Source organism: Pinus tabuliformis, chromosome 9 (assembly GCF_031772625.1).
Source record: "Pinus tabuliformis cultivar Carrire ecotype Pingquan chromosome 9, CPIR1, whole genome shotgun sequence".
Taxonomy (NCBI): Eukaryota; Viridiplantae; Streptophyta; class Pinopsida; order Pinales; family Pinaceae; genus Pinus; species Pinus tabuliformis.
In genome coordinates this window covers 1,261,550,701-1,261,576,061 of record NC_142307.1, presented here as the reverse complement: position 1 = coordinate 1,261,576,061, position 25,361 = coordinate 1,261,550,701, and the positions used below count along the sequence as shown (strand labels likewise).

At 36.1% G+C, this 25,361-nt stretch overlaps 1 protein-coding gene across 1 annotated transcript in view; it reads right to left on the bottom strand.

Moving 5' to 3' along the window:
- LOC149153125 (cycloeucalenol cycloisomerase-like) overlaps window positions 1-19,966 on the bottom strand; it is a 420,238-nt gene extending 400,272 nt beyond the window's left edge. The window contains exon 1 of the mRNA XM_089439501.1: window positions 19,875-19,966. Within this exon, the coding sequence (XP_089295627.1) occupies window positions 19,875-19,962 (88 nt within the window). The 5' untranslated portion in view covers window positions 19,963-19,966. The remainder of the gene's footprint in view (window positions 1-19,874) is intronic.
- Between the last annotated feature and the right edge of the window lie 5,395 nt (window positions 19,967-25,361).

Here is a 25,361-nt window from a genome sequence, read left to right as displayed (position 1 = left end):
GAACAAATCAACCTTTAATGATGTTACACCAACTCCTGACATCATAACGTCTCAAGTAGGGGCTATTGTTTCCCTTCTCCCATTAAAGCATGCTATTCACATTCCAAGGATTATTTCAGAAAAGGTGATTGATCGTGGTACTCCATGGTCATATTTCGATGGTGCATCAAATGATGAAGGGATTTATGGTGGGGATTTTTTCCTCTACATGAATGAGCAACACTTTTTAAAATTTGTAGTGAGTTTGAGGAGAGGCTTAAACAATTATGTTGAACTCTTATCCTCAAAACTCCTTCTTTGTTGGGCTCTGGAACACAATGTCAACTCTTTGGTTTTTGGAGATTTGATGATTGTTGTCAACTGGTTCAATACTACAAAAAGATGTCATAATCACATGCTTTTACTTGTTTTGAAGGTGGTTTTTCAGTTCAAACAAGCTTTTAATTTCATCTCTTATTGTCACATATACAGGAAAGAAACACTATTGCAAACCTTCTCTCTAAAGAAAGACTTCAAAAGGATTTGGGCACTTGGTAGGTCACATAGTATCTAGAGGGTGTTGTACATGAGTACTTTCATCAATCCTTCTTGCTGGTTTGCCTACTTTACACTCTAATAAGCTCAGTTTATGCTTTGTTAATTTTTTTGATTCCATATGTCATTTAACACATGTTACTATGACCTTCACAGACTTTTCAACTATACATTATTTTTTGTTTGTTGTTGATAGAAACTAAAAAATGTATATGACATTGGCAAATTAGATTGGTACTATATGACATATGGGCTTTGTTAAATGCCCAAATCTTGATATTTCTGGTTCTCATACAGTGAGGGCTATTTTGGAATGCTCAAGGTGCATCTACTTTATGTAATTTTTTTCCTTTTTAATTTAAAATTTACATTATTTTCTGAGGGAAAACAAATTTAAAAATACATTTATATCTTCACATTATATATAAAAAGTTACAATCATTTTTAGCATTATATATTAGCAAAACCACATTAATAAATGTGGTTGATATACGTCGATAGGCTTATATCAAATACATGTACAATCACATTAGTAAATGTGGGTAATAACTCTTATCTCTCCAATAATCTTCAACCAATTCTTAATCGAGAAAGTTTACATTTATAGTGAAAATTTGAATTTATAGTATTATTTCTGAATAGTTAAAGATTTTTATTCATTGTATTTGTGTCTAACACTCTAAATTAACCCTAATAGAACTAATACCAATTATTAACTAAATACCTAATAACCATTGAGTAAACCATTCTTGTGATAAGACAGTTTGGAATATATTTTAATTGTATTCCTAAACCCTCAGCTAATCGTGAATGGATGTTAATAATATGATAGCAAAAAACACTTATAATAAGGTGTTCATTAGAAGTGTGCAAAGGAAAATCCCTCGCACCAAGCTTGTGTATAATAAAAAAAAGTTTGACACTCACTAACAGACGTAATACTTAAATTACAAGTAAAAAATCGAGTAACCATAATCAAATTAAATTTGAAAGTCCACGCCAAACCGTTAGTGTAAAATATAATTGTCAGCCTATACATTTTGATTTGTGATAGGTGATTGAGGCATCCTAGTAGCATTCTTCTAGTTATTGGAGGTCGGTGAATTGGTTCGGATATCTAAACTTAGATCGATGAAGTTGGGTTATCATGAAAGCTTTAAGACAAATGGTAGAGATAAACTAATTAACAATTTCGAAGTTTGTGCAATTAAATATAGAGTCTGCCCAAACAGCATGGAGATTACTGGCTGGTTATGGGGACATTTTCTGTAACACATCCCTATATTAATAATATTATATATAAAAATAATAATAATACATATTACCAAAGTAGTGGCTTTCAATAATTTTTTTGGCATTATCAATTTCTATGAGTAATTTTATAAAACCAATGACAAGGTTTATTATTAAATTTTAAATGAAATAACAATGGAAAAGCTTAATTTTTATGTATGAATTGGTTTATGGTTTATGACAGAATTTGTTTACACGCGTAATTGATTTAATTTGATTTTGAATCAACTACATTTATACATATTCGTACTACACTAGTAATGGCACTTAAATGAAATTCGGCCCCAACCTCGAAGCTCACCATATGGTTCACGCGTATTTAATGTCTTCGCTGTCTTGGCCTAGGTGGCAGCCCGATGTACACCAAGTTGTCCACATCTTGCGCTGTCCTCGGGATCTGCTTTCCCCATGGATGGCACTTAGCGACTCGTTGGATCGAACGATGCTCCAGGGAACTGACCTTCATTTCCCGATGGTATGGCTTTTGTCTGTCATTGTATCATTCCAGAATTCCAACGAATTGTTGCTTTGTTCCGGGTCTTATGATTTTGGTTCTAGTTCTCCTGGTTACTTCGCCCGTAGTCATGGTTCGCTTGTTTATCTTCTCTGTGCTTCGGCATCTTGGTGTTACTTTGGCTTATCTGTCATACCACCATAGCTTTCTTCAGAGCCCTGGGTTTCAATCCGCTGTGACAGGGTTTTTCAAACTGCTTTTCAATGGTAAGATTTTAGCATTTTCCGCATTCTACTTCTTCTTGTTAGATTATTACAATCCCTTGTTGAGATTAATTTCTAACACTGATTCTTCACTGTCTTGGTGGAAGGTTTTTCAGGTGCAGAGGTTTTGGGTCGGTGTTGTGGAGAAAACCCTCTTATCGACTTCATCTTCCAAGGGATCGAATCTACCTTGTACCAGGTATTTAACTCCTTTTTGTTCTCTTTCTATGGCAAGGTTTTGCGACCAGGGAGCTAGGGTTTCTATAATTTTTTATATTAGAATCGTGTAGACTTTCTCGGCTATTGGAGCTATGATTCCTACTGTTAAGGGCCTTTTTATTAGCTATAAGAGTCTTACGACTTCGGCCTATATATTGAAAGTTTGGGCGCTTTTCTCAGGCCACCATTTTGTATAAGGCATAGTCATTTGAACCTTTAATAAATAGATGTTTCAAGTTCATTATTATAGCCTTTCTTTGTTGAGACGTTGTGAACGATAGTTTTATATTTATTTATTAACAGAGTTTCAGTAGGGTTTGCATATTTATTTAAATGTTAAATTTGAGATTGCGAGTTCTCATTTCTCAGTTTATATATGGCAATATGCATAATATCATTCTGTGCAGAGTTTAGTATAGCTCAGGATTTTCGTTAGTTTGTTATATGCACATTTCGTTTTTGCACAGAGACTAGTTATTGAAGTAGCAGTCCTTAGATGTTATGACTATTTCATAATAACTTTGCTACTTTCAATGTCATACTTTTCCCTTCTAATTTTATAATTTCCAAAACATGCTAGAATGTATAGCCACTAGGGTTTTTACGACTGATATTTCATATTCTTTGGAGAAAAGCAATATTAGAGGATTCTAATATTTTTTTAATGTTTTCATTTACGCGAACAAAATAACTATGCCCTGTATGGGCTCTTTCTATTTGTAAGGAAAACTTTTCTTCTTTACGGTAATTCGTTCTACCTGAGTCTTTGTACTTAATTTCCTATAGAGTGAAGGTTATTGGGAATTATTTCCTGTTGAATTTATCAATTTATGTTATATAGTTATGTCTGTAATTAACTGTACTTACTACTGAAACTTTTTCCGTTATCGGTTATTCTTCCTGTTTGTATTTGGGTATTCTCTACTTCTCTTAAAATTTGTTCTGAAATTTCATTTGGAAAAGATGGTTCCTTTTGAATTTCCTTTGTTCATGCAATTCATTATTTAGGAACTCTTTGAAGAAGAAATCTATCTTTTAAATAGAATATAACCTACTGATACCTTCCTAAAATCAACCAGACTAAAGTGTTTAAATCATTCAATAAACTCACAATAAAGACTTATTTATGTAATTTCTTTTATGCTTTACCAAAAAGATTATCACCTATCTGAATATGCTACTTCCCAGAAGATTATCACTTATTTGAATATGCTGCTTCCTAGAATTTGGTTTATACTAGACCTGCACCTTGTTTTCCTCCCTAGCGTGAGATTTACTATACCAGCAAATTCCCCCGCGTGCTATCCCTGATTCCAGGGAAAATCACTTCTCTTCTTAGAGACTAAGTGTTCATCCAGCTATCTAGTCTTAACCAGACATATCTATCACAGACTGTCTGACCTCTCAACACAGTTCGTTTTCTTGTTTCCTCCTACTGATCTTAGATACCCCTATCCTCTTGATCTCTTCAATAAATACACCAAAATTTTGTTTTCTTGGAACAAATAACTGCCTCTCTTAACTAATTAATCAAAAGAAACATCATTTACTAATCATTGCAAAATTCATCTTTCGATAACTTAATTGAATAACAGTTTATAATAAACAAAAAATAGTAATAGTTTGTTTGGTTGTAGTAAAACAATATTTACATTAATGGGGGATATTACATCTCCCTCCCCTAAAATGGAACATCGTCCCGATGTTCTTCTTCTGAAAATAAACCTAGAAAGATTTCTTTCATAACCTGCTCATCTTCCCAAGTGGCTCCTCCGACCCATAGTGCTGCCACTGCACTTTAACCTGGGTGATAACTCATTTCCGCAACGTTACTTCTCTCCGATCTAGTATAACCAAAGGTTCGACCAAGAACTCTCCTTCCGGTTCGACCTGTACATAGCAACAAAATGCGTTAAGTCATTATCCAGTTTGTTTAATACATCCTTAAGGAGAAACTATATATATATATATATATATATATATATATATATATATATATATATATATATATATATATATATATATATTACCTGAATGTCTTGCCATTTGATTACATGATTAGCGTCATAAACATATTTCTTAAGTAGAGAAACATGAAAGACATTGTGTACATGAATGTGACTGGGTAAGGCAAGTTGGTAAGCCACCAGTCTGATTCAAGCCAGGATTTGGAAAGGTCTGCAAAATCGGGGTGCTAATTTAGCACACCTGGTCCATTGCAAGGTGCTTTTCTTGGCTCGTACTTGAATGTAGACATGATCCCCTACTTGGAATTCCCAGAAGCTCCTCTTCCGATCAACAAAGTTCTTTTTCCGGTCCTGAGCAACCTTTAAATTGATTCGTACCTTTTTCACCATTTCCTCCATCTCTTCTAACATGTCTGGCCCTAGCAACAACTTATCCTCCAGCCCACTCCAACTCAAAGGTGTCCTACACTTGTGCCTGTATAATACCTCAAAGGGACTCATCTGTAAGGATGCATGGTACCCATTGTTATAGGCAAACTCCACCAGGTGTAGATAATCTTCCCATTTAGTGGGCTGCTGCATTACATAAGTTTGCAGCATGTCTTCAACAACTTGATTTACTCGCTCAGCCTTCCCATCTGTTTGCGGATGGTATGCAGTACTGAAGTGCAGTTGTGTGCCCAATCCCTCAAAGAGGGCTTTCCAGAAGGCTGATGTAAATTTTACATCTTGGTCGGAAATGATCATCTTGGGGATTCCATGTAGTTTAAAAATGTTCTGCATAAAAATGTTAGCAATTTGGACTGCTTTATAAGTTGACTGGACAGGTATAAAATGAGCATATTTGCTCAATTTGTCCACCACCACCATGATGGAGTCGTTTTTCTTTCTTGATTTAGGTAGCCCGGTAATGAAATCAATAGATATAGTTTCCCATTTCCATTCTGGGATAGGCAGAGGGTGAAGTAATCCTGTTGGATGTTGGTGTTCAACTTTCACTTGTTGGCACTCCAGGCACCTGGCTAAATATTTTGCCACCTCCTTCTTCATACCAGGCCAGAAAAATTCCTTCCGTAGGGCAGAAATCATTTTCTGGTATCCGGGATGGCCTGCATAAGGAATCTTATGATATTCATCTAAAATTAAATTTTTAAGATGTTGTTGGTTAGGCACATATATCCTCTTCCTATAAATCAACAAATTTTCTGCATTTATTTCATAACCCAATTGTTGTTCATGGTTGTTTGGAATTTTTGCTTGCTGCCATAAATATTTATATGTTGAATCCTGCATGGCTGATTCTTGAATCTGCCCAAAAAAGGTAGTTCGTGATTCACTAAAAGAAATTTCATATAAACAATTTACCTTTCGACTTAAAGCATCTGCCACTCGATTTTCTTTTCCTTTCAAATGTTTGATTTCAAAATCGAACTCACTTAGGAAATCTGCCCAACAAGCTTGCCTGGAATTTAAAGTTCATTGTTTGAAGTAATTAATCAGACTATGATGATCAGTCATCAACATAAATCTCTTACCTAATAGGTAATGCTGTCACATTTTTAAAGCATGAATGACCACTGTCAGCTCCAAGTCATATGCTGAATACTTTTGTTCATACTCTTTAAGCTTCCTAGATTCGTAGGCAACCACTCTTCCTTCTTGCATTAATACACCACCTACACCTTCCTTACTAGCATCTGTACAAACCACATATTCTTTGTTGGGATCAGAAATGCTCAGAATAGGTGTTGTGGTAAGAAGATGCTTGAGCTTATCAAAGCTCCTTTGACAGTCGGGGGTCTATTTGAAAGCTTTTCCTTTCTTTTGTAGAGAGGTAATAGGATATGCCACTCTAGAGAAACCCTCCACAAATATCCGATAGTAACCTGCTAGGCCCATGAATGATCTTATGTCAGTTACGTCCTTTGGTACCGACCATTCCATAATTGTTCTTATCTTTTATGGATCTACGACAATTCCATCCTTGGTGATGACATTTCCCAAGTATTGGATTTTCTCCTTAAACAAATCACTTTTACTGTACTTGGCGTACAACTGATGTTCTCTTAGGACTTGCAGAACAATACGAAGATGCTCCTTATGTTCTTCCACGTTCCGAGAGTAGATCAGTATGTCATCAATGAAGATTAATACAAATTTATCTAAGAATTGATGGAATATGTTGTTCATGAGACACATGAAGGTTGCTGGGGCATTAGTTAGCCCAAATGGTAAAACCACGAACTCATAATGTCCATAACGCGTCCTGAATGCAGTTTTTGCAATATCTCCCTCCTTTATTCTGATTTGATGATACCCAGAGTGGAGATCAATCTTTGAGAATACGGTTGCACCTTTCACCTAGTCAAATAACTCATCTATATGGGGAAGGGGGTATTTGTTTTTAATGGTCATCTTGTTTAGCTGGCGATAATCCATGCACATCCGCAGGGTTCCGTATTTCTTTTTACCAAATAATACTGGAGCTCCCCAAAGAGACACACTGGGGCAGATATACTTTTTATCAAGCAACTCTTGGAGTTGCATTTTTAATTTTGTTAGCTCGGGTATGCTCATTCGGTAAGGTGCTCGGGAAACTGGGGTAGCTCCTGGAATTAGCTCAATGGTAAAATCTATGTCTCTCTTTGGGGGTAGGCCCGATATTTCTTCAGGAAATACGTCTGGAAAATTTTGTATCACAGGTATATTCTCTATTGATATAGATTTATCTTTAGAGTCAGCATACCCTACTTGTATTGCATAAACTTGACAACTTTTTCTAATGCATTTGGCTAATTGGGACGTTGTTATAGGCCTTAATTGTAGACGTTTTTGAACACCTTGAATTTCCTATCTCTCCCCTACCTCATCTCGGTAGCTAATAGTCTTTGTTTTACAATTTATTAGGGACCAGTGTTTCTACAACCAATCCATGCCTATAAGAATGTCGTATGACCCAAGGGGTAACACATTCAAATAAGTTATAATAAGTTGACTAGCTAATTTTAAAGGGCAATTGCTTACTTTAGACAAAACTCTCCTTTTTTCCCTTGTGGCAAGCTTTACTAACCATGGGTTTTTAAATTTAACTGCTTGTAATTTATGTCGTTCCACTATCCTGGGACTAATGTAACTTAAAGTGGCCTTAGGATCTATTAAAATAGAACAGGTCTGGTAAAAAATAGTACCTTCAAATTCAACCATGGTTGGTTGAAACTCTGCCTGATGATCTTCAAGAGCTGCGTTAATTTTAGGGATGCTCCTTGCCACTTCTCCCACAATAGATGCCTCTTGAATTTGTGAGATCTGATCTGCTCCCTTGCGGTGAGGAAAATTTTTGACATAATGCAGGCCTCTGCATCCCCAACATTGTACAGGTGGTCTGTTAGTTATTTCTGCTTCATTTCTGCCAGCTTGCTCATTTGTCTTGGTTTCACCTGGTACTTTAAATCTGGGCTTATTCACATTTCAGTTAGTTTGACCTTTATATAATCCTTTGTTGCTGGTGCCCTTATTCCCCTTGTGGCTGGGAATAAATTTACTTCCCTTTTTGTCAGCCCACCTTTTGCTCGTATCTCCCTTTGGTTTATTTTGTTGATAGCAGATCCGTGCTTTCCGAATGACTTCGTCCATGGTTTTTGGGTTGTCGAATTCCAGTCGTTCCTTCATGAACAATGGAATACTGCTGATAAACCGTTGTACTTTGGCTTTTTCTTCATGAATATAAGGAACATATCGCAATAATGATGTAAATTTTGTTATAAACTCATCCATGGTCATTTGGCCTAGGCGGAGATCATGAAATTATTTTGCTTTCTCATCATAAAATCTTTCGGTTAGATATTTTTCTTTAAAGAATTTCTGAAATTTCTCCCAAGTTATGTTTTGCTCATTGACCCCACGGACTGTTTTTACTTCCACCACAATATGGCCTTCCCTTGAAGCTGGAAAATGGCCAAACAAGCCTTAAAATTGTAATCATACTCATACAACTGGAAATACTTGTTCATATTAATCAACCATGCTTCCACTGCCTCTTCTTTCTCACCATTGAAGAGAGGAGGCTTGATTTTCCGAAACTCCCCTTGAAGTTCAATTTTCTGCTTCTTCTGAGTCTTGTGATCAGACACATTACCTGATTCTTCTTCTTGGTTTTCTTCACCTCCTTCCGTTTCCACATTTTCAGTTCAGAACTCTTGTTCCCCAGTCGTATGGCCGTGCTCAGGGCTGGGAACTAGTGGCTGATGATTCTGTCTATCTGATAGGCTTTTCAAAATATTTTCTTGTTCCTGCATCAATCTTTCGTTGTCTGCCCAAAGTTAGGCCATTTCACCTTTCAATTCTTGGACAGTCGCCTGGATATATATGTTGGGATTTTACAACTCATCGCCTAGCTGCACCCAAACCTCAGGATTGCCTTCCTGAAATGATGTGGGTCCTGTTCCCAATACGGAACCGTGTGGTAGATTCCCAGTTCGCCTCATGCTGATTGTTTGCTGCCTCCTACGTGCACAACACTGAGTTTGTTATTCCTTATTCCAGAGGTCTCAGTTTTGGAAACCTGAGTGCTCTGATACCATATGTAACACATCCATATATTAATAATATCATATATAAAAAAATAATAATACATGTCACCAAAGTACTGACTTTCGATAATTCTTTGGCATTATCAATTTCTATGATTAACCTTATAAAACCAATGACAAGGTCCATTATTAAACTTTAAATGAAATGACAATGGAAAAAATTTAATTTCTATGTATGAATTGGTTCATGATTTATGGCGGAATTTGTTTACACGCGTAATTGATTTAACTTGATTTTCAATCAACTACATTTATACATATTGGTACTACGCTGGTATTGGCACTTAAATGAAATTTGGCCCCAGCCTCGAAGCCCGCCATATGGTTCATGCGTATTTAATGTCCTGGCTGTCCTGGCCTAGGTGGTAGCCCAATGTACACCAAGTTGTCCACATCCTGCGCTATCCTTGAGATCTGCCTTCCCCATCGATGGCTCTTAGCGACTCGTTGGATCAAACGGTGCTCGATGGAGATGACCTTCATTTCCTGGTGGTATGGCTTCTGTTTGTCATTGTATCATTCTAGAATTCTGACGAACTGTGGCTCTGTTCTGGGTCTTATGATTTTGGTTCTAGTTCTCCTGGTTACTTTCCTCGTAGTCGTGGTTCGCTTGTTTATCTGCTCCATGCTCCGGCATCTTGGTGTTACACTAGCTTATTTGTCATATGCCATAGCTTTCTTCAGAGCCCTGGGTTTCAATCTGCCGTGATAGGGTTTTTCAAACTGCTTTTCAATGGTAATATTTTAACATTTTCCACATTCTACTTCTTCGTGTTAGATTATTACAGTCCCTTGTTGAGATTAATTCCTAACACTAGTTCTTCACTGTCTTGATGGAATGATTTTCAGGTGCAAAGGTTTTGGGTCGGTGCTGTGGAGAAAACCCTCTTACTGGCTTCATCTTCCAAGGGATCGAATCTACCTTGTACTGAGTATTTAACTCCTTTTTGTTCTCTTTCTATGGCAAGGTCTTGCGACCAGGGAGTCGGGGTTTCTATAATTTTTTATATTAGAGTCGTGTAGACTTGCTCAACTATTGGAGCTATGATTCCTACTATTAAGGGCCTTTTTATTAGCTATAAGAGTCTTACGACTTCGACCCATATATTGAAAGTTTGGGTGCTTTTCTCAGGCCGCCATTTTGTATAAGGCACAGTCATTTGAACCTTTAATAAATAAATGTTTCAAGTTCACTGTTACAATCTTTCTCTGTCGAGACATTGTGAACGATAGTTTTATATCTATTTATCTACAGGGTTTCAGTAGGGTTTGCATATTTATTTAAATGTTAAATCTGAGATTGTGAGTTCTCATTTCTCAGTTTATATATGGCAATATGCATAATATCGTTCTGCGCAGAGTTTAGTTATAGCTCGGGATTTTCCTCAGTTTGTTATATGCATCATTTCGTTTTTGCATAGAGACTAGTTATTGAAGTAGCAATCCTTAGATGCTACAACTATTTCATAATAGCTTTGCTGCTTTTAATGTCATACTTTTCCATTCTAATTTTATAATTTCCAGAACATGCTAGAATGTATAGCCACTAGGGTTTTTACGACTGATATTTCATATTTTTCGGAGAAAAGCAATATTAGAGGATTCTGATATTTTTTAATGTTTTCATTTACGCGGACAAAATAACTATACCCTGTATGGGCTCTTTCTATTTGTAAGGAAAACTTTTCTTCTTTACGGTAATTCGTTCTACCTGAGTCTTTGTACTTAATTTCCTATAGAGTGAAGGTTATTGGGAATTCTTTCCTGTTGAATTTATCAATTTATGTTATATAGTTCTGTCTGTAATTAACTGTACTTACTACTGAAACTTTTTCCGTTATCAGTTATTCTTCCTGGTTTGTATTTGGGTATTCACTATTTCTCTTAATTTTTTTTTTGAAATTTCATTTGAAAAAGATGGTTCCTTTTTACTTTCCTTTGTTCATGTAATTCATTATTTAGGAACTCTTTGAAGAAGAAATCTATCTTTTAAATAGAAGATAACCTACTGATACCTTCCTAAAATCAACTAGACTAAAGTGTTTAAATCATTCAATAAACTCAGAATAAAGACTTATTTATCTAATTGATTCTATGCTTTACCAAGAAGATTATCACTTATCTGAATATGTTGCTTCCTAGAAGCTTATCACTTATCTGAATATGCTGCTTCCCAGAATTTGGTCTGCACTAGACCTGCACCTTCTTTTCCTCCCTACCGTGACCTTCGTGCTATCCCCGATTCCAGGGAAAATCACTTCTCTTCTTAGAGACTAAGTGTTCATCCAGCTATCTGGTCTTAACTAGACGTAGCTATCACAGATTGTCTGACCTCTCAGCACAATTCTTTTTCCTATTTCCTCTTACTGATCTTAGATACCCCTATCCTCTTGATCTCTTCAGTAAATACCCCAAGATTTTGTTTTCTTGGAACATATAACTACCTGTCTTAACTAATTAATCAAAAGAAACAAGATTTACTAATAATTGCAAAATTCATCTTTCCATAACTTAATTCAACAACAGTTTATAATAAACAAAAAATAGTAATAGTTTGTTTGGTTGTAGTAAAACAAATATTTACATTAACGGGGGATATTACATCCTCCCACCAAACTTGGCGAGAACTTGAGTTATCACTGTAATGTTCAACAGGTTTTGGAATTGGGCATGGCTGTAGAAAAGCACATGGTCACTGTCTATTTATGGCCATGATGAATAGTACAAGTGTAGGTCTAATTGTTAAGAGTGTGTGTTTCTTCCTAAGAAGTTATAGGTTCAAAACTAGAGGGGTAAAGTATGTATGTCTCCCTAGACTTAGTAGTCAAGGGGGTCTCATACACCAATTTGGTGTCTGGCTAATAATAACATTGGCCATGTTCCAATTCTATAACACAACTATACCATGTCCAGGAAATGGATTCAACAATATAAAAAACCCCTAGGGAACCCAAAATCAATGGATTCAACACTATAAAAAACTTCTAGGAAACCCAAAATCAGCACTCTAAAAAACTCCTAGGGAACCCAAAATCCTGAAATCTGATAGTTGTAACCAAAATTTTAAAACATTTATGCTATATTTTATCATAATCTTACTAAAATTTCCATTATTTTCTGAGCTCATTTATAGGTTCTTTAGACTACACGTTTAATTTTTTTTTTGGGTAAATATGAAACTGGCAGGCATTTCATTTCATCATATGCGGTGTTTTGTTATATAATTCATATACGTACAACAGGCCTGTGAGTTTGTGTTATATAATTCGTATACGTACAACCTATATGTCACTAAAAATGACATAATAAACGATTGAAATTACAGTTAGTTGAACGGGATGATAGCTTAAACGGACTTTGACTGTAAAGCTCACTCAATGGCAGATTGCAATGGTAAATTGGAGTTTCCCGCCAACAAGAAGTCAATTATTTTATCACTGACTATGTAAACCACTCCATTTTCAGTTTTATCGTCGTGCTTTCATGGCGGAACTCAAAAAATCAACTGTGCAAGGTCGGTGAATGAGCGTCATTATATTAAGCTCTTCGTCCGAGTATACGTGGACCTACTACTTGGGTAATTGGTTGAAGATTCAAGAGCAATGATGCCCAGAAAGTCTTCCAGGCTTAACCTAACTAGCGTTGAGCTCAACTCAACCTTGATAGGGAATGGCAGGGTTTTGACCTCATAGTACCAATTTATTATGTATATAGTAATTTTGGTAGGACTACATCTTCAATATGACCAATATATCACTCTGATCGGGCGGTTAATTGAACCGGTGACTTCACATTATGGAGTTTCTTAATAGAGCAGAGTTCCTTAACCGAGGTTGATGAGCCCCAAATTTGGTAACATTTTGGGCTCATTTGGCCTAACTACCCTTGCTCAATCCTTCATTTTTCATAACTTATGCATCATTTTTTAGTATGTTTATGTCATTTGTACGAATAAGGGCAGTCACTATTCCTAGGTGGCTAACACGTGCTCATTTCAAGTTTTTTGACACATGTTGGAGAAAAACCGAGTAGATAAGGGCTAGGAGACAGCCAAGATGGGGTTGTGGATTCGTAGAAGGGTTGTCCACAGCATTAAATGGCCTTCCTCGGGATCTTCACCCCCAACTCTGAGCTCCAACAACCACCACAACCGGATCTAGAAGGCAGCCAAACGGATTTTGAGGAAGCAGATGTTCACTCCCAGTTTGGTCAGCCAAGTCCCATAGATTTAGGAGGCCAGCTTGGGGCCTCCTAGTTCACTCCCAGTTTGGTCAGCCAAGTCCCAAATCTCTGTTGCCTCTCTCTCTGATCCTCTTTCCTTGGCTCAAATTGTGCCCTCACTAAAAAATGTGAACTAGGAGCTCAATTTGCTTCTCACAACTCAATCACATTGATGCTATCTCCAAGCCCTTTGACCTACTCTTATAATATCTTGTTGGAGTCTCAACAACCATGATTTAATTCCATCGAAGACTAAGATCAATTAAACTTCATTAATGGAAGTATCTAGAGCAATATCGAATATCCTTAATTAATTAACTTTAATTTACCACTTTTCCTAAGTTAGACTTAGGAAATATTTAAATTATGGGAAATTAATTTAATTAAGGTGTTTTCCCAAGCTTATCTTGTGAAACCTTTTCTGGGTTTTGGAGATTTCATGTTCCTTAGCCTTTTATCATCATCTGAGACTAGAACACTTGTCTGATGCCACCATATCGATCCCTAAAACTAACAACATGGTTAACACAATGGTTTGTCTGGGATCATAGTATCAGTGTATAGAAGCCTCTACATTGGTCAGTTGCAAATTTCTTGAGGGAAAGAAATCATAGGGCAGGAGGGTTTGTAATGTCCCATTTTTAGTTTCCCTTATAATGTGGCTAGGATGGATTTCCAAGGTTGGTGACAACTTGGTCATGGGAGCAATATTTCATTATCAATGGGCTGGAAGGGTTTTGGAGGAGTTATATGGGGTCCAACAAGGATCGCTTGCAACATATCATCTTTAGGGTCAGTTTCGCACAACTTGTTCTTGGTTCTACTGAATTCCGAAAATTTTGGTAAAATGAGGTTATTATTGAGCATATCTTAATTAAATACACTTAAGGTGTCATTTTTTGATGAATATTTGATGAAACAAGGATCGCTTGCAACATTTCATCATCAGGGTCAGTTCCACACAGCTTGTTCTTGGTTCTACTGAATTCCGAAAATTTTGGTAAAACGAGGTTATTATTGAGCATATCTTAATTAAATACACTTAAGGTGTCATTTTTTTTATGAATATTTGATGAAACACCTAAGAGTAATGACTCGTTGGAACCAAAACAAAAAGATCTATAGGTTGGGATGGTGAAAAGTGACATTCAGTCGCTAGAGAGATCGTAGAGGCAAATTCATCATTTTTGTAGATTAAAAGTGACTTTAACTAATCACCCAATTAATTAAAAGGGGTAAATGCTTAATTGAAGAAAAAGACTAGAAGGGGTAATAGTGACTTAAATAGAATAAAATAAAATTCGCTTAAATAAAGTAAAGGGGAGAATCTTCTAGAATGGAAATAAAATAATAAAATTAAGTACTTCTAGAAGGTTAGAGAGGGATCAATTTGATCTTTAAAAGGAAGAGAAACAAATCATTTGGGACATCTTGGAGTTGAGTAATTTTCTTATTGGAGAGGTTTGGGAACAAGGTTCTCAACTTTCAACAAGCCCCAGGATGAAAACCCTTGGGTTTCCTATTGTGAGTTGGATGAAAACCCAACCCACCATTGAGGAGATTTCACCTAGAAATCTCATGGAGCTTCAGTGGTATTAGTGGAGATCAAATCTGAATATTGGAGTGAGGATCATTCAGATTCTCAATTTGGGCGTTAGTTCCAACTACAACTTAGGAGGCTAGGATTAGCATCGCAACAATATTTTGGAGGTCATCTCAACTATTCTTGAGCTTAACTATTTATATCTGTATTGGCATGTAATCTTATTTAAATAAATAAATAAAGTTGAGTTTGTTGCCATTGTATTTTATCAATTTGTTGGAGTAGCAACGTTTATGTAATTTCTAGATTTTATTTTAATTATTGGAATTTCCATGATTTTTGTATTTTTATTTTTATTTTTTCATGTTGTTTATGAGTAAAATTCATGACATAATTTTTCTGAAGTAATTTCTGGAATTTTTAATGAAAATATGCATTTAGGATATTACATTAAAACAATAATATCAACAAACAATATTTCAATCCTTAACAACCCCAAACATCGAGGCAATCCAAGAGAAAAGCTACCAATGTGTTGCAATAAGTTTTTTCCTTTTTAGGATAATCATATCATGCATAAACTAGATTTGAAAACATTCTTCTTCAATTACAATAATAAATCACTTAAAATAACTTACTTATGTCAAATCAACGACACAAATATAGTTGGAAATTACAAATCATAAAGAACACAAATGTCTAAAAATAAAAGTTGTGTTTTACGCAAGTATCGAATAGGTGAAATTTTCATTAATAACATCAGGCTCATGTACATACCATAGTTTCATCACAAAACTAATACTATGCATGATGTACATACCATAGTTTCATCACAAAACTAATACAATCCATTATCTCTCCAGAACCCTTGCCAGGGAAAACCAAACAAATCCTAGCTCAAACAATGAGATCCTACAAGCATGAATCGCTCAAGCAAGTCCTCCAAGGCAAGAAGTCTCTTCTTCTTCACTTCTCTAAGTATAACTAAGAGCTTCATAAAAAAACCATAAACTCCAAATCTCCAAGGGATGAAACCCTAACACTAGACTCCAAGATGCTCCAACAAGATCATGAAAACACAACAACTCCAAGAGAGAGAGAGAACAAGTGCATTAGAAGATCCAAGAGAGAGTTAAGAGTAGTGCACTCCACTTGATGACATCTCTAACACAAGTGTGATGAGTATAAATGAGCTATGTTGTTATGATATGAAAGGACTCTCTCTTTCCTCTATATATATGAGAATTAAAGAAGGCCAACAACACATACTTGGCTCAATTCCGTTTGAAGCAACCTACAATGATACATATACGTTCGCATGTGGAGCACTACATTGCAAGGCTACACATGTCAAACTACATGGTGATGTCATCCATAAGCAACACTCTAGATGCAAGGGTGCTCGACGAGGTGTATCCAACATTCCTCTTACATGCCTTCAAAGGCTCCATCAATCCTCATAAACCATATACTCCACTAGATCCACTCTCCTTACATGAATGCTAATGCAACCCCAGCATCCCCAAGCCAACTCTAAACCTCCATATAGCAATCCAAACAACCCTATGCTTTCTAAGGCCTAGTGCTCTCCTTCAAGATGTAAAACATTGCTCCACCTAAGTAGGTTGTTCTTCATGCAAGCAAGCCTCTCCATGTGACCTTCCTAAAGGATGTCACCGACGCTATCAAAAGAACTCCAATGCCCTAAATAAAATTGCCAAGCAAGAGCCCCACAAAGGTTAAGCAATGACTAAGCAAGCCATCTCCAATGTGTCAATCCATCACGAACCATCTTCCTTGTGCAAGTCCATCGTAGAACATCTAGGGGCTAAATATACACCATGTATCCCAAGTCTCATGAAACTCCCCCAAACATGGTACAAACACTTTCAGAGTAAACAAAAAGCTAAAAAAATGTAGTGAGAAATGCCTTAGAATTTCCTGCTATGGTTTCTTGGGAAACGAAAAACTTAAAATTTTATATTAAAAAAAAAGATATTATCCATAAAAGTGTGGGTTCTTTCCTAACATTTCATAACATTCTCAATATAAAGAGTAAGTTCAACTGCGCATAACATTCTCAATATAAAAAGTAAGTTCAACTGCGCATTAGATGCCATGCAACAAATTGTATCATTTATCACGAACAAAGTACACGGAAGTTGCATGTAATGTCCCCTCAATGATGGACACAGGGACGACTCACTAGCTCATTCTCGACTTCTAGAGGCTAGAGTCATAGGAGAAACTTTAATAAAGGGGGTCAACTAGGAAATAAAGCATCATGGGTCATGTGACTCGATAACATGGCAACTTAGGTGAGGAAAAAAAATTGATGTGCAAACATTGGAAAAGCCAATAAATTAAAAGGAGGATGAAAATAAATTCAAAATTGGAGAAAGGCCAGAAAACCAGAAAAAAGGAAGAGGGAAAAAATGGATTTTCCTCTCATGATTATGCTAATTTGTTTTTCTAGAGATTGATTTGGACAGCCTACGGCTTCCCCTCTTCCTTGGATGAAAACCCTTGGAGTAAAAGAGTAAAAACCCAGTTTCTGTGGACAATCACCCACCCTAGCCGATTGGACGATAGATCTCTCAGATCTCTCGCCAGATTTGACCACTCTGAAAGATCGCCAGGATTAGAGACTCATTGGATCGCTTATCTGGTTAGAAGAACCCACTTCTATCACACGGGGTCAAAGTACACATAATGAATTATTGCATATGACAGTGGCTTGTCAAGATACTAATCCCTGTGAGTTTACCGCCTAGGCTGAGGGAGGATTCCAATTTGCTGTTGTGTCTGTTCAAACCGCACAGGGCGGAGGTATCCAAGACTGCGTGTGACTGGGAGCGCAGTACAGCAATGGTCGAGGCAATGTTCGGGTCTGTCTAAACGCACACAGTGATGACCCATCCCGCTATCATTGCTGCCTGAATATGCAAGGATGGGATCGATTCGCATTGTGGAGCCGATCTACAATATCTGTGGCTGTAAGGGTGTGCCGTGGGGGTGCTGCACAATTGTTCACAGCTACAGCTGACGAACGGGCCGCGTTTTGCTGAGAGACATATAGCCGAGCGGACTGGCTAGTCCCTGATCAATCCAGTGTCTCATTGAGGAGGGTCGAACGATTGTATTAGAGGCTGTATAGCGCACAGGAAGACCACGTGTTAAGGAAGGGAAAAAGCCGGGTTAAGAAGAACGAATGCAATGGGGGTGCTGAGGTACAACGAAGGCAGAGGGACAACCATCGTAAATCAGTCCGAGGGTAGGTGCGCACGTTTGGAGGGGAAAAGTCGGTGGGTTCGTGATCAGTTGGGGAGCTACGTAGTTCGCAGCAGCCTAAGGAGAGACGGGCCTGGAGCAACTAGATCAAGGAGTACAGTCAGGTAAACTTGCTGGTGGGGGCCACCTGAACCATTAAGGGACATAACGGTAAGAACAATGTTATGACAGGTTTCTCTGTGAATCTCGTGTTATGAAATGCTTGTCTTTTAGGTGATTATCTATCTTGATTTCATTCTTGGAATAACAAGATGATGTTACTGAAATATAGTTAATATCTATTTTGATTCTTAGGAATAGCAAGTAGATGTTGTTTATAGATATAGTTAGTATCTACCTTGATTCCGTAAATATTATTAATATCTACCCTGATTCTTTCTCATAAGAAATAAATGTTGTTTATAAACTAACTAGTATCTACTTTGATTCGGCAGCTGGTACCAGATTGGCACAGTGTTGTCTTCTTTCTCATAAAAAATAAATGTTGTTTATAGACCTAACTAGTATCTACTTTGATTTGGCAGCTAGTAACAGATTGGCACAGTGAACCACTCTTTTGAACGATACCCATGGAAGCAGTACACTATCATCAATCAGTGAGGAAAGCATAATACTGTCTGGGACTTGTGTCATTATCCGGCAGGCAGCTTCGATATACAGCCATCAACCATTAGAAGACTCCACTGGGCATGTATATGCAGTTTTAATCTTTGAATAAAAATGGTTGTATGTGCAATTTTAATCTTTGAATATGGTTGTGCTTGGTATGTTTTGCTGTAGTGGTTGGTTAGAATGTTGCATGCACACAACACTAAATTTAGGTAAAACCCAAGAACAATATAAAAGCTCAGATCCCAAGAAGGAGAAGGCCAGTAAGAAACTAAAATTGTGGCAAGGACATTACATAGCATGGGCCTTGCAAGCAGAAAAAGCTATATGTGGTGGCACATATATATGTGTGTGGGGGTGGTGGTGGCAAGTATATCTATATATATATAGAGAAAGAAGTGGGGTTGGTTGTCGGATTCTCATCAAAAATTCCAAAAACGTAGTAGGTTTAGACATTGCCATATATATTTGGGGTGCCAGCAAAGAACCACAAAAATTCTGATCATAGGTAATGTAAGCCCGTTCATCAGTATTAATATTGATTTTAAACTTTTGTTCTTGGATCTCTGTTTCATCTTTAAGGTGTCTTCATTTCAGATCCATGCACTCGATGATTCCTCAAATAACAATTGATTTTTAACCCCATTTTTTTAATGAAACTGTAGAGCTAAGAAAATGAAAAATGGAAACCACAATGGCAATACATATCATCTTACAAAAATTTTAGTTCAAGGAAGTACGTTGTTAAAACCATCGAAATAAGGTCGAATGGAACAATGCAGCCAGAACGGAAACTAGTAAGCTTACTGGAAAACAAAAAGGTGTATTGAGATTTGCGAGTAAATAGGGAAACAGAGAACATTCAAACAATTAGCAATACATGTAGCTGACCTGAAAGTTTGGACTGAAATTTTAACCCCGCCATATCATCATCACTGTTGACAGCTGATTTGGACCTCCTCTTAACATGTGCTGCCATGTTTGTTTCCCGTTTCAAAGCTATTTCTCAGAAATTGCCTAATCAAGCAAATAATCATATATATATAAAAAAACATGAAGTTCAAATCCTTCCTGCATAGTATTTAATATATTCCAATCAATATTTCCATATTGGAGCAAAAGAGGCATCAAAATTTGCAGTTCAAGAAAAATTAGAAGCACCAAGCATATGGAAAACTGACCATTAAAAGCTATGGACTGAATATCAGCACAGAACACACCTTGATCTTCTGTGTAAGAGAAATGCAAAAGCCTCTTTTGTCGTTGTTAAACGGATAGCTTGGGTATATCTATCTATCTGTATAATTAAAAAATATGATACATTCATGTCCAAGAGATCGTGTATAATTAAAAAATATGATACATGTCCAAGAGATCGTGTATAATTAAAAAAAATGATACATGTCCAAGAGATCGTGTATAATTAAAAAATATGATACATTCATGTCCAAGAGATCGTGTATAATTAAAAAATATGATACTTAAATTACAATATTTTTTAAATTACAATTAAAAAATATGATACTTATATATATGATACTTAAATTACAATATTTTTTAAATTACAATTACTTAAATATATATGTATATTTTTTATTTTTTTAATAAAAACGTGATATAAAACTATGTTATTTAATATTAATATTGAAATATTTTATTTAACACTGATAATCATCTTTTTGTGATTAGTATATTTTCATTTTAACTATTACATGCCAATTATATTTTGTCAACTCCATATTTAATAGTGCAAGAATTACATTTCTCTTTGACATTAAAATATATATATACATTTCTCTTTGACTTTAAAAAGTATATATATATATATAAACTTTCAATTACCTTATTTCTACATAAAGTGGATATAGAATTAAGGTGGAATTTTAAAGAATTATTTATGATTGACATTAATTTTTTTTTTAAATACCATTTTGGTAGATATCATATTTTTTTGTTTTGTAGTGAGACCTAAAATAGTTTTTAATTGGTTAAGAGTTTATCTTTACCAGAGGAATGAAAAGTATTATATCAATAGAAAATTCTCTCTATATAAAATTATTTTTATTATAAATATTTTTTAAAATATTTGAGATTTATATATATAATTATAATTATCATGATTTGTTATTAATATTTAATATTTAAAATGTTATATGTTAATTTTATATTTGAAATAAATGAATTTCAAATTTCTTTAAATAATAAGATTTCTTTATATATAAAATTTATATAAAATTTCACATATCTTTTACAATAAAAAATGAAAAAATATATATATTTTTAAGGTGGAATTTTAAGGAATTATTTATTGAGGACATTAATTTTTTTGTAGATATCATTTTGGTTGATATCATATTTTTTGTTTTGTAGTGAAACCTAAAATAGTTTTTAATTGGCTAACAGTTTATCTTTATGAGAGGAATGAAAATACGTTGATGGCCCATGACCCAAAGGCATCTAGTGGGATTGAAAATCTACCCATTTATGAACTAGAAATTGGTCATTTCAAGTGGCTTGGTTGTCCTTAAATATGAGCCAACACACATTCACAAATAAGCACCAGTGGTGGTTGTCCACACTATTAGTTAACAAGTGAGTTATGATATGTTTTGTCACTTTAGAAAAAGAAAAGAAAACAAATCACATTCGTAATCAACATTTACATTAATTAGATTTTTTTTTTTTTCCATTTTTATTACCATAATGATCATTCACACTAGCACAACCATATAAATTAAATGGTTGATGAATGTCAATAGGTCTACTATCATGCACTCACCAATGACGCCTCACAAAACACATCTAACTATATATATTTTTACATATCTATATATATTTTAGCTCGTTACATGACTCCAAACGTCATTGTACGTGTCACAAATACATATACCCTCTTCCATGGCTAAAAGGCGGCATCTAAATTCATTTGCATGTGTCCTTCAATTGTGTAGGTTTCAATGGCAATTTGATTTTAATACTAGGTTGGTAATATAGATTTTCCCACAACTCCTTTTCCAACTGAATTGTCATCCATTGTTAATGTAGCTAAATAGTGAATAAATTAACATAAAGAAATAACCATAAATAAAATGGGGTTTGATATGATTGGGGTTTTGGCAAGAAGGCATGGAAGAAGTGCATGTTAATTTTAGACAATGGAGATTAAAAGCTAGGATAACATTTGAACATATTCCCATCGGTCAATCTTAAACATCTGCTCTAATTCCTATATATACATACCATCAGTATAAAAATTATATTTAATTTCTCTCTTCATAAAACATTAATTAAATTCACACGAAACATTACTTTAAAAAACTATAAAAAAGATAAGAGTATTGTTTTTCAAGTTCATTTTATGAAATATATCATAGTTAAATCATGCATTATGTCTCATATTCCATGGATGTTTACCAAAAAATAAGAAGAGTTGTAGGCTTGGTTTGGTTGATGTCATCACTCAAGAAACATTCTTGCAGGAAAGTGGGCGATGTGGTGTTTTGAGGGTTTAGCTCCTTTGGAAATCTTGTTTCAATAGTGAGTGCTTTCAACACAATATTTGAGGAATGTTTAGGGGAATTTTCGACTTTGAAATATCATCTTGTCTCTTTAACTCTTTCAATTGTGTGGCACCCTCACCTTTTAGATAATCTACATTTCTTAGAAAGAAGTTGTTGGTTTGGTTCATTGGAATTGGGAGGATAAAATGTTTGGTTGGGATTTAGCATGTCACCCCATTTGGAGTTGGAGAGATCAAGATTCATGTGTGGCTGAGCTACACCATTTTTTGTCTCATAGATTGAGTAGGAAGAGCATCTTTCTCTAAGGTGATTTATGGGATTTGACATATCATTCTTAGGATTGGTGTGCTCTTGCTCGAGAGTATAGTATCGTTACCTCTTATCGACTTTTGATTATGGAGTTACAAGGCTTGCCTTAGTGACTAAGTTGTATAAAATTTAACTTGGAAATGCCTTAGCATTTTTAGATTTATACAAGGTTAGTCGTTATTTTTTTGTTTTTAAACCAATCTCAACTTTTCTTTCATTTAGTATGGATATTAATTTTATTTTATTTTAATTTATTAGCATTGCATTACGTTACACATCTTATCCATATTGCGTTATAGAGTTTGCCTTGCTTCTCTCGATGCAATGAAAATAAACATGAGCACATGATAGATTCATAAATTGCATTTTTGTTTGTATTTTATAAAAAATACAATAACAAAATTAAGAGAGGCGGAGATGATATATATGTTTTGCAATTTCTCATTTTAGTTGTATAATGGTCTTGTTTGTCAATCAGGTCTAGCTCATGTAGTTGTGGGATGGAGAGTTATCCTCCTAAGCTAGGTTATATTATCGTAAGTGACACATTGAGCTCATAATGAATATATTTTTGTATGATTTGAGCCATTGATCCAGGTGGATATTGGTGGCCACCCGCCAAGTCCACTTGGACCCCCACCATTGTTTCTTTCAGCTTTTCAGTTTCCTTAATTGTAGCACAATTTACTATTTTTAGCAGTTTTTCGAGTCCTGAACTTCTGGGGCCATTTTGAGGACCTAAACAACGTTTTTTGGGAAACCTGGGAATAACATTTATCCATGATGTTGCTCTTCCCAAAATTGTAGTTCTCAGATAGATCTTTCTAACGAGATATTGTGCGCATCAAACGGAGATCGTATGCCAAAGTTACGACCCCGAGAAGTTGGTGTACCAATTTACCCAAACGGGGCCCACAGTTTGGCGTTTCATCTTCTAGGGTTAGGTTTTTGGATGTTTAGGGTTTTCCATTATTTCTCAACAATAAATAGGCCTTCGAGCCTCATTGTAACACAATTCAGAGGCATGTAGCTGCCACATCTCTTCTCAAAGATAAGCTACCATCACCCTAGTTGGTTTATTTCCATTTCTATTTGTAAGCATATTTCAGTATTTTACATTAATGAAATGAAGTATTATTTCCACTGCATATTTGTGTTTATGGTTATCTATGTAAGTTGTTACGTTCCCGTTTAAATTTAGATCAGTGGTATCAGAGCGGTCTGCTTTTTCTCTGTTTTTCTTTGCATGTCCCCAACGAGGTCGGGATATAAGGAGTTAGGGCTTGAACTGGTCGAAGCTTTGCAAGACCAGCCTCGCAAATCCCGACAGCCTCGCATGGTGGATGAAAAGAAAGACGAGGGGGTAGGAGATCCTATCAAAATATTGCTCGAAGAAGCCCTCGAGCGACAAAGGAACACGATGATGGACAACTTTGCCTAGATCCTTCAGTGGTTACCCAGGGGCGATGCATCGACTTCCAACAACTACTCTGGAAACACCACACCATCTAAGGTACGAGTTAATTTTGAAATCCCCATATTCGAGGGTCAGATAGATGCAAATGTCATCGATAAATGGTTAAATCTGCTAGAGGGTTATTTTTCTGTTCATGATTTTTCCAGTCGGGAAAAGATTACTTTTGCTCTTCTCAAAGCAGCCCCCCACGTCAAGGACTGGTGGGAAACCTACTGTGAGCAGAAGGATGAAAGTACATGCTCACTATTTTCAGCCACACCCACTTGGAATTCATTCTAGGATGCCATCAAGGAGCAGTACTACCCTGTCGAAAGCTATGAGGATCAATACATAAAGTGGACCACGCTGCGACAGGGAAGGGACCAAGACGTGCCAGAGTTTACCAATATTTTCCATACCCTTCGCACAAAGTTGGGTATTAAGGATTCAGAGCATCATTTGGTACTCAAATACCATGGCTGCCTACACAAGTACATCTAGGAAGAAATAGAATTCCTGAACATCTCCTCACTCGGCACGGCATACCGATATGTCGTCAAGGTTGAGCAAAATTTTAAACAGAAGAAGCGAGACTTTGGATCTGCGGATCCGAAGCAAGGGAAAGGTGTCCCCAAACTGCAAAACAAAGGACAAAGCCAAGGCAGGGCAGCCCAAGACAACTCGCCAAAGCCGCAAGAAAAGAACAACGCTGTGAAGCTGAAAAAGGACATGGGAAAGTGGTGTGAGTTCCATAAGAGCTCCACTCACAACACAAGTGAGTGTCGGGTCAAGCAGTCACTGGTGGCTGAGCTAAAGGTTTTAGAATCAGATGCATGTTCCAACTCTGAGTCAGAACCCGACAAGGGGAATGACAAAGGGAAGCAGATTATTGATGCCGAGCCCAATGCCACCATTGCCACCATGAAGATCCAGAAGGAGGAACTCAAAGATCTAGAGGAGGAGGAGTGTCTCTTCCACTCCCAGATGTGGGTAAAGGGCTCCACACCACAGTTAATTGTCGACAACGAGAGCCAAAAGAACCTCATTTTGGCAAAGGTCATGAAGCGGATGGGCTTACCCACCACAACACAT